Source organism: Malus domestica, chromosome 09 (assembly GCF_042453785.1).
Source record: "Malus domestica chromosome 09, GDT2T_hap1".
In the NCBI taxonomy this organism is placed as follows: domain Eukaryota; kingdom Viridiplantae; phylum Streptophyta; class Magnoliopsida; order Rosales; family Rosaceae; genus Malus; species Malus domestica.
Genome location: NC_091669.1, coordinates 12,809,567 through 12,820,115, shown reverse-complemented (window position 1 = coordinate 12,820,115; position 10,549 = coordinate 12,809,567). Strand labels below are relative to the sequence as shown.

Below are 10,549 nucleotides of genomic sequence, written 5' to 3'. Positions count from 1 at the left end.
CCCGTTACCTAATCTCTGAATGTTTTTTTTTTGTGATTTTTTACACATGCTATCTCGGAGTATATACAAACATATTTGACGGTTTGATCGTTGAAACTAGTTTCGTAGAATGCATATCATATCAAATTGATAGATTTAACAAACACTTTAGAGTTAATGTTATACTTTCATTAAGTATAAAAAATTATCCACTAGTGTAAATATTTTAAATTTAAGATCGAATTCATTCAATGCATTCTTATGGGGTCGAGGAGTGTAACTGTTAAAAATCATCAAAATCAAAGCTAAAATAACCGTTAAATTGTGATTTTTCGTTTATAACCGTCGAAAACTTTTGTTATGTTACCTAATCTCTGAATGTTTGTTTTTTGTGATTTTTTATGTATGCGATCTCGGAGTGTGTACAAATAAGTTTGACAGTTGGATCGTTGAAAAAAGTTTCGTAGAATGCATATCGCGTCAAAATGGTAGATTAAACAAACACTTAGAGTTAATATTATACTTCCATTAAGTATAAAATCCACTAGTGTAAATATTTTAAATTGAAAATCGAATTAATTCAATGCATTCTTATAGGGTCGAGAAGTGTAGCTGTAAAAAATCATCAAAATTAGAGCTAAAATAACCGTTAAATTGTGATTTTTCGTTTATAACCGTCGAAAACTTTTGTTATGTTACCTAATCTCTGAATATTTTTTTTTCGTGATTTTTTATGTATGCGATCTTGGAGTGTGTACAAATAAATTTGACGGTTGGATCGTTGAAAAAAGTTTCATAGAATGCATATCGCGTCAAAAGGGTAGATTAAACAAACACTTAGAGTTAATATTATACTTCCATTAAGTATAGTGTAAATATTTTAAATTGAAGATCGAATTAGTTCAATGCATTCTTATAAAGTCAAGGAGTATAGCTGTAAAAAATCATCAAAATCAGAGCTAAAATAACCATTAAATTGTGATTTTTCGTTTATATCGTCGAAAACTTTTGTTTTGTTACCTAATCTCTGAATGTTTTTTTTTTGTAATTTTTTACGTATGTGATCTTGAAGTGTGTACAAACAAGTTTGACGATTAGATTATTGAAAAAAGTTTTCGTAGAATGTGTATCGCGTCAAAACGGTAGATTAAATAAACACTTAGGGCCCGTTTGTTTGATAGGATTAGGGAGGACTGGACTGGACTAGACTACAGTCCCTTGTTTGGTCTGCACCAAGATTAGGTTTAATGGGATTAGGTCTGACTCGCTAGGATTAAACCCCTCACTAGGAGTTCTAAGCGAAGCACCCCGATCACCCCCGGACTTGTAAGACCTCCTACGCTCATGCGCTCCTGCGAGAGAGAACCTCGCTCAACCTCGATCCTCGACATGCTCCCTCCTTGCCCTGCTCCCTCATCGTCGTCCTCCTCATCATCATCTCTGCGTCTTGCTCGCCCTCAACTCCATCTTGCTCGCCCTCATCTGGTAAACTTCGAATCCGACATTATTTCTTCGATTTTTTTTTGCAGATCGTGATATTACTGGGCTTTATTTGATTTAGGTGTTTTGAGTTTGAGAAATTTTGAATTATAGACCTCTGCACTTGAACAAATTAGGTTTTTGATTTTTAGGGTCAAATTGAGATTAGAATTTGGGGTTTTCACATTTTATGCCATTTTGAGTACCAAAATGATGATAATCATCACGAAATTGCTGCTGTAAACTTCGAACGCCACTGTTACTTTTTGGGTATGTTTCTGTCCTACTTTTACCCAGTTTGAATATGTATTCATAGTTGTCGGATTAAAACGTATATGTAGTTTTTGGGAAGTGATGAGTAAAATGGCTAGAATTTTAGGAAGCTTTGCGCTTCTGGTTTTCATCGGATAGAGGGAACACGAAGAGGGAGAGGAAAAGAGAAAATATTAAGTTTAATTGTAATTTTAAATTTGTTTTTATAGTGTTAATGGAGGAACCCATCTGTAGTATTTTAAGAGAAGATGAGAAGATGTAAACTGCTGGACATCCTTAGCATTTCCCATGTTCTTTATTAATTTGAGAGTGATCCTGTGAATAATTTTGGTTTTTAGATTTGTTTGAATATTTTTCTGATTCAACTTGCAGGTTTAGTATCATTTTACAGCTTTCTACAACTCTTTGTTCTTTCTCTCTTCCTTTATGGTTAGACAGCATCGAATATCTATCAGTAATCATGTCCAGACTGACTGCGTTCATACAACTTGTGCTGTTTAACTAATGAATATAATTTCGGAACCAATATGCCATGCCTAGATGATTGATGTGAGTATCTTAGATGAATCTATCCACTAGATGATTGATGTGAGTATCTTAGATGAATCTATCCACCTTGGGAACTTGCAAGAGTTGAGTTCAAGATGTCTGGATGCTTTTTCGTATATAACCAAGGTCTAAAACACAGCCTTAACCTTATTCTTAAGAGGAGGTTTGTTTTTTGTATGTCATTAAGTTAATTGCATAAATCCAAATCTCAAGACCAAAACAAATCATAGGGTTACAGGATTTCTTCCAAATTAATGCCAACATATTGTTCAGCAACGGGGAGATTCTGGGGCCTTGCTTGACCAGCCACATTAGATAAATCTCAATACAATCTATGCATGCATGCTTAGTTGTAACCAGATTCTTACCAGGCCACTGATGGCGTAATTTCATTTGAAGATTACAATAAATGATATAAGATTTAAGGACTTCACAAAAGTCATGTGAAAATAAAAGGTGCTGGATTTCCCTTTGAAGGATATGAAATTACTTGATGTTAGAATTGAGGTTTTACAGTTAGTCAGAGGTTTACGATCAGATCTGTATAATGTGTTTTAGCATCCTTTTGTTGTTTGGCAAGCAGTTCACGTGCATAGTTTCCGGTGTTTGTTTCATATTTAGAAGCTTGTTTGAGTTCGATGTCTCTATTTTTTTGTCGAAGAGTTCGATGTCTGTATATCATGTAGAAAAGTGATTCCTTTTTTCTTTTGGATGTCTGACCTTGTAAACTTCCGAATCTATTTTTCCGTATTCTTCTTATTGTTCTTCTATCCCTATCTAAAGCTTTATCCCCAAACTGTTTCTTCATTTGGACAAACCTATGTAACTGTTGGTAATAGATTTCTGATTTGTCTTTAGAATTGCATCCTAAGCGGTGGTTACAAGTTACGACTTCCCTGATTGACTTCATATGAACAAAGTCATGCGGAGTTTAACAATTTTTCGTATTGTATAATGCTTCACGTGGATGTATTAGTTTACCGTCATGCTTTTGTATCATTCTCTAGTGTCATATTCTAACTAAAAGTAAATGATGTGGCCAATTGCATACTAGACATACCTCGGAACTGCTGGAATGACCTCCTTACAGCTTACAGGGGATGTGGAGGGAGAGTCCATGTTAGATACGTTGTTAGTGATATGCATGCAGACTTCATCCAGACTAAATGTGACTGCTTAACCTCGGTTGCTTCCACCCTTCCACTTACACTTAGGTCAATGTGATTTCTCCCACTTACCATCGAATCGAATTGAAATTTTAATGCTTTATGCATGGATACTAGACAAAGGCATAAACAGTGGCACTGATGGATTTGCTATGCTCTTCACTTGAAATTGGTGTGCGTGATCTTCTAGCAATAACTTATGAGCAATTGGTATTTGTGAATAATTTTTGAATTGCAGATGCTTGTCATTTACTGATAGATAATCAAAAGAAGGGTGACATTTGACAGTCTATTTCCAATTTGGATGTCTAATTATCCATCACGGAACTGTCAAGGGGCACTTGGCTGATAACTTTCACAGTCCAAAGATGGTTTGCGCTAAGATGGTCTGCGCTGAAATGTCAGCTGCTTAGCCTCTCTCTCCATCTGCTTCATTATGTTGTCCTCTTTGCCTGCATGTTTAACGTACAAGCAAAGTACAAACAAGGGACTTTTAGAAAAGTTAACCCTTTCTTTAGCACATTAAGGCCTTGTTTAATTTGGTGGCATATTGGTTTGATGTCCGTGTGTGTGTGTGTCTATTCTGCACATTTGTTTGATGTCCGTGTGTGTATTATGCACATTTGTGTGTGTGTGTGTGTGTATTCTGCACATTTGGTTAAACAGAGGTTTACGGTCATCTACTTGGTTTATAACCATGATATTACATTGTGAATGTTTTGTACTGTGTGGGGTTGATGCTGAAATATTTTATGGTTGTTGGTTGCAGAGAAGAGGAGCATAAACGGAAGGCTAAGGCTAAGGCTACTGGATTTTGTAAATTATGGAGATCTACTTTGGAATGCTATACTATAGTTCACTGGCATTTTGTAAAATATCCTGGATGAAAGTTTGGTGAATGATGTTTTAAGAGTCAATCAATGGCAAAGATTGACTTGTCACAAGTATCTTCTTATGTACTTGTATTTGTTGAAGTTGCATGTATTGGGCACTATTCTTTTTCTTATTTTGGGTGATAGAGTTTAAATCAAGTTACATTTGCAAATTAAACTCAACCACTTATAAATAGTATGTCTCAACTATAGTATGTCCCAATTCTATTAGCAGGTAATAGAAACAAAACAATTGTCCTCTTTTTTTAAGATTCATAATATACATGGCAAAAATATGCTCCAAAACCCATATCATGAGATTTGTAGCATTACTCTATTACACAATGGCAAAAATTTGTAGTCCTACTCTAAGCAAACACAAATCTGGTAAACAATATTGTTTTTATTATCCTGCTTCTTAGTTCGACACTGCACCAAACGCTTCACTAAGTTAGTCCAGCTTAGTCTAGTCTAAGCCAATCCAGCTTAGTCCCTGCAGCTAGTCCAGTCCGAGACAGTCCGGCGCAACAAACGCACCCTTAGAGTTAATGTTATACTTCCATTAAGTATAAAATAAGATTTTGTGGTATCTACTAGTGTAAATATTTTAAATTGAAAATCAAATTTATTCATTGCATTCTTATAGGGTCGAGGAGTGTTGCTATAAAAAAATCATCAAAATCGGAGCTAAAATAACCATTAAATTGTGATTTTTCGTTTATAACCGTCGAAAACTTTTGTTCCGTTACCTAAGCTCTGAATGTTTTTTTTTTTTGCAATTTTTTACGTATGTGATCTTGTAGTATCTACAAACAAGTTTGACGGTTAGATCATGGAAACTAGTTTCGTAGAATGCATATCTCCGTTAAATTTGCCTAAATTTTGTAGTGGGAAAAGTAATTTGTGCTAAATTTTTATTTATGTTTTTCAAGTATTGATTAGACAATATTTAGTTTGTGTGATGACATTTTCATTGTACAATTCTCTTTTCGTTTATTTAAAGCATATTTTACATGAGTTATTATCTATTAAACCAAAAGTGTAAATTATCTATTAAACCAAACAATTATTTATTTAATTTTTAAAAACGTATTCTATATAAATACATATTATTTATTTATTAAATCAAACAATTATTTTTTTATTTTTTTAAATCGTAACAAAAATGGGGGGAATTTAAAATTTTTGGATGCCGCCATTTTGTTTCTGTCGGTTTTAACCGACAGTAATGACAATTTTCAAAATTAAAACCCCTCAATCTCTTTCCTTGCGCATGTGCTTCTCCCTTCCTCCTTTTTTCTTCTCCTCATTTCCTTCTCCTTCTCGCTTCAATCACCATGGATGAACAAGGCACAAGTTATTCTCCCCCCCCCCCCCCCCCCACCCTTTCCACCTGTAGCAACTTAACCTCCGCCCACCGCAACTCTAACCTACGCACCAGCCATCACCAACTATCTGCATTCCCTTCGAACCTCCATCTTTTCTCATATTTCGCAGCTCGTTCCCATGCCAAAACCCTCGCCAAACCTCGAATCTTTCTTCCCCACTTGGTTGCTTCACTGGTTTGCCTCCTACCCTCTTCGTATTTTTCAAAATTGTTGAAAACCCGTTGCTTGATTTTCCATTTAGTAAAAACCCAATTGGAATTTTTGGGGTTTTAATGGCGGCTGTGTGTTTTTTCAGGAACAAGTTGATGAGACGGACATAATGGTGAAGCCTGATGGAGTTCAACGTGGCCTCGTAAGCTAATTTAATTCTCTAATCTTGTATTTTAGTTTGTTCAATTTGAAGGGTGATTGGAGCTGGAAAACTTGGGGCAGTTATGAAATTGTGAAATTTTCGAAATTTTGATTGTGTTCTGAAATTTTCGCTTCTGGGCTTTTGAAAAAACAAAAGCTTGAACTTTAATTTATTCACATTTATTGACTGGGGAGGAGGAAGATCTCTCGGGTTTTAGATTTTAGCTTGGTGTTCTTAGTGTTAATATGTGTGATATGGGGTGAATTGTTTTAGGTTGGAGAGATAATCTCTAGGTTTGAAAAGAAGGGATTTAAGCTGACTGGCTTGAAGCTCTTCCAGTGCTCACCTTCAACTTTCCTTACTTCACTTGAATACCCCTCGATAACCTCCCTTCTCCAGAGCTTGAATAAAAACCAGTGCTCTAATTAGTCTCTGACTAATTTTGGTTTGTATACCGAGCAGCATCCTCATCTTCCCTGATTACGAAGATTCCCTATAATAGTAGACTAATAGAATCATTGGTGTCCTTTCTGCCTACCTCATTCAATTATTCGAAGAATGGAAAATTTCAGATTTCTCATGTTTAGCTCAGGACATTTTTTTGGACAATGTTAGTTGAGACGCTGTCGGTTTTTATTTTTTGGATTGAAATTTTTGTTTGCTGGTAAAGTTGTAAACTTGGCTCCTCGCATATGTAAAGAGTCATACTCTTCCTTGTTAAGAAATCATTGCTCGATGTCTGCAGAAACTTTTCCTTTGTATGATTTTATTGAGTTCCATTTGCTTATGTGTCGGATTGTGAGTTACAAATATAAAAGAATGACTCCGTATATGTAAGGAGCCAAGCAGTTTCAGCTTGAAGCTCTTCCAGTGCCCCCAAGACTTAGCAGAGGTTCAAAGATCCAGTCACTCTCTGCACAAGAAAAACCTACGACAAGTAGAGCATCGAAAAATGGCTTTCTCAGGTAATCTCTCATGTCCTGTCACAATCCATCCATGGTGCCAACTCATACTCTTCGCCATTTCATCAATCAGTGGCCGGAGATGGGCAAACAATTTGATCCTCATTGCTTTGTATTTTCAGGATGAACTGTAGGAAGTGAAGAATATGGTGTACCTTATTAGCTCAATCTGGTTTGCTCCTTAGCTGCAGAATCTGGTTCAAGCATGGTGGGTCATTTCGAGCAGAAGAAGAATGCTCAACAAGAAGGAGAAGGAGAAGAAGGGATAATGCTGTCATGTCGTTTTTATATTTTTTTTAATTATTAATCAATTTTCTGTCGGTTTTATCCGATAGAGTATGGTCTTATTTATAATTAATATATTACCTGGTGATTTTAACCGACACAATTTCTGTCGGTTGTATACATTTTCTGTTGGTTTTATCCGACAGAAAATGCTATTATTTATTTATTATTAATTTATTCTCTGTCGGTTATATTCGACACTATTTCTGTCGGAAAATTCATTTCCTGACGTTGGCAATTCTGTCGCTTATTATATCCGTCACTACATCTATTTTCTGTCGGATTTTGCTTAAAATCCGATAGTAATATATGTTTTTTGTCGGTTTTTGAACCGTTAGTTATAAATAATTTTGTAGTAGTGTAAAACTGACTCAAATCAATTCACTACAACATATATCATTAATCTTATCCATAATCTAGCATTGCAATATGAGTAGGTTCTAGAATACGCTAGGACGGTGCCTAAGCGGTCCAGACGAGTGCCTCAGTAGGTCTAGGCGTCCTTTCTTAATTTTCAAACACCTAGGCATTAATCAGAACGGTGGTCAACCGCCTAGCGCCTAGGTGGCGCTAGGCGTGGATTTTTAGAACAGTACTAACACTGATTGCTGGACTTGTGGTCTCAATAGAGCACTCTGGTCTGGTGGTCTCAGCAAAGCACCCTGAAACAAGCATAGTTGATTGCAAAATTACCAGTCAAGATTGTGGTATAAAATTCTAATGCCCACCTGGAATTTCCTGAAGTGAAGACCAGTACTTTGCTACCTTATCTGGGTTTTCCGGCGGGGATAGCCCTAGAATCCTAGATGGAAATAGGCCTGGGATGGTCGGGAAGGACAGTGGTGGCACATCTGCCAGACCAGGTGCAGCTCATGTTGCCAATAGGAGTAGTGAAAGTAGTGCTTGAGCTTGTCTAGACATGGCTATTGTGAAGCTTGGAACGGCTCTTTTGTGCTATATCAGAAAAGGTTTTGGTAGATTTGGGTATATGCTTTGATGTTGGAGGAGGGAGGGTAAGGATTTATATAGAAGCAATGAGTCTGAACCAAGTCAAAGATTTTGATGGTCAGGTGAGTAGGTTACCAATGGATACTAAACTCAAACAGTTTTAATGCAGTTTTATGTGTTTTGATTTGATGAGCTTTGGTATTAGAGCAAAACGTTATAACTGTTTTAGGTGAGTAGGTTACAAGTGGATATTAAATTTTATATGTGTACATGATATACCGTTACGACAAGAGTGAATTCGTACGTAATGTCATGCGACAATGTGAGAGTTGCATTGAAAACTTTCTTGTGGTTTCCAATCTCATGAGATGAATTCAATGCTTCAGAGTCAAGTGTCGTAAGCAAAACAATTAAAAGTCGTCATACTAATTCGATTACCGCACAACAAATCGGTAGAGATAAGGGAACACAACTTACAGCAAACAGTGATGAACAATGAAACATCATCTGTAACTTGAATGATTTTCAAGTTCAAGCACATCATTTTCCATTTCATCAATTTAATCTATATATATAAAGTCAGAAGGCTAAATTGGTGAAGCATTCGAAAACCCCTAAAATGCCCATTGTGAATTCGAACAACTCTGGTTTTCGGCAAAACTGGTGGATTTAGGAGTTTATGGGTGTGGGATTAGAAGAATCGTAATTCTACATTATTTTGCTGAATAAAAAAACATTACAAACTCTGTCAATTCTTATGGTTGTGGGATTCGAAGAAAAACTGACTCCATGCAACAGGAAACAATTATCCTATTTTGTTTCAGATATTATATTTGTGTGCATATTTTCATACACAAAATATTTAGGACGGTTGCCTGTTACAAGGAACTATTCATAGCCATATTCCCGTCTGCACATCTGATTTCTGCATTGGCTCATAACAATGACACTCGATGAGGAACATGCATGTCTGCACATCTTATCAGAATTAATTCAGATTATTTTTTGTTCAGCAAAAAAATGTAGAATTACTTTTCTTCTAGTCCCACAAACTTTGCGGGTCAATGAATGATGCAAAGTAGTGAATAGCTAGAACAATAAAGCCAGTTTGTTGAAACTCATAAATCTACCAGTTTTGCCGAAAACCAGACTGCATCATAGCAACGTATCATAGTGGTTTAGAATTTGTGGCATGTTGAAGAAACTAATAAGATCAAAGAATTTATGTTTCTTCATTCTTTTGTTGCTTGATACATTTCCTATTTTGTTCTATGATTTAAATAGTGTATTTCTGTGTTTTCTTTTCCTGTCAAATTAACGTCTTTTAATTATATTTATTAGGCTTGCAACAAGGTCGTTTTGTTCTTCCCTTCCAAGTTGTTCACTTCTCATGCCACAAATAATAATTCACAACAGGGGGTCCCTTCGTTCTCCCCTTACAATTTTGTTCTTCCCTTTCAATTTGTTTCCCTAGATAATTTTGTGAGGATAGCCGTACAGCATGCCATGTTTCTTCATTATCTAATCCATTGCAGTGTTTTTTCATTTTTCATTTTTTTTTTCTCCTTTTTGTACTGGTAGACATTTTTGTGTATTTACAGACATCATATTTTATGGCTCCCCCTACATAACAGATTAACTTTTTTTATTTACAAGAACTCCCAAGAAATGCAACAAACCTAAAAATGAACCACCTACCTAGCTGACAGATTTCTATTTTTTCGCCTGGTTGGGGCATCTCCGTTGGGTGAAAACTGTTGATCTGAACAAACTAATTCTCAGAGAGATTATGTCACACCCCGATCCCGAGATATGTCCAAGATCGACATACATCATTGTGTAACTGTTCATATATCATGCCTTGTCTTTGAGACATGACCAAAACAAGTCGACGATTCAACAACTCAGTAATTTTTCCTTATATCATGCATCTAACCTATGTGCTAGACCGCTTACGTACCCTAAGATGGGATCAAGTCAATCACAATTCACATATATTTGAGACGAGAGATTAAGATTGTTGGGTTCTTACCGTTGTTTGACAAATTTAATAAGCTCCATTTCATGTGTTTCTGAAAGTTCATGCAACACTGATGAAGAATATAATACAATGAACATATTTATATGAACAGTATACATGTTGCTGCATCATATAATTTTGTATAATGTGGTACCTTTGCTGGATTCTTTTTGGTTTGTATGTTATGTTTCAGTAGGACTTTCTAATAGATTTTATATAAGACTACTAATAAATTAATTTTTCCATATATAGCTGCCCACTGTGGAAAAGATGTCA

General features: G+C 35.8%; 1 protein-coding gene and 1 long non-coding RNA gene across 2 annotated transcripts; both read left to right on the top strand.

Moving 5' to 3' along the window:
- The first annotated feature begins 1,147 nt into the window (after positions 1 to 1,147).
- Positions 1,148 to 4,496, top strand: LOC108174102 (uncharacterized). Its single transcript, XR_003776128.2, has 2 exons — positions 1,148 to 1,464; positions 4,216 to 4,496. It is a non-coding gene; the product is annotated as an uncharacterized lncRNA (long non-coding RNA).
- A 1,159-nt stretch (positions 4,497 to 5,655) lies between these two features.
- Positions 5,656 to 7,408, top strand: LOC103443339 (nucleoside diphosphate kinase 2, chloroplastic-like). Its single transcript, XM_029108789.2, has 4 exons — positions 5,656 to 5,880; positions 6,002 to 6,058; positions 6,897 to 7,023; positions 7,143 to 7,408. Exons 1-4 carry the CDS (start codon positions 5,656 to 5,658, stop codon positions 7,145 to 7,147), a joined length of 414 nt encoding a protein of 137 aa, XP_028964622.2. The 3' UTR covers positions 7,148 to 7,408.
- Positions 7,409 to 10,549: the final 3,141 nt, after the last annotated feature.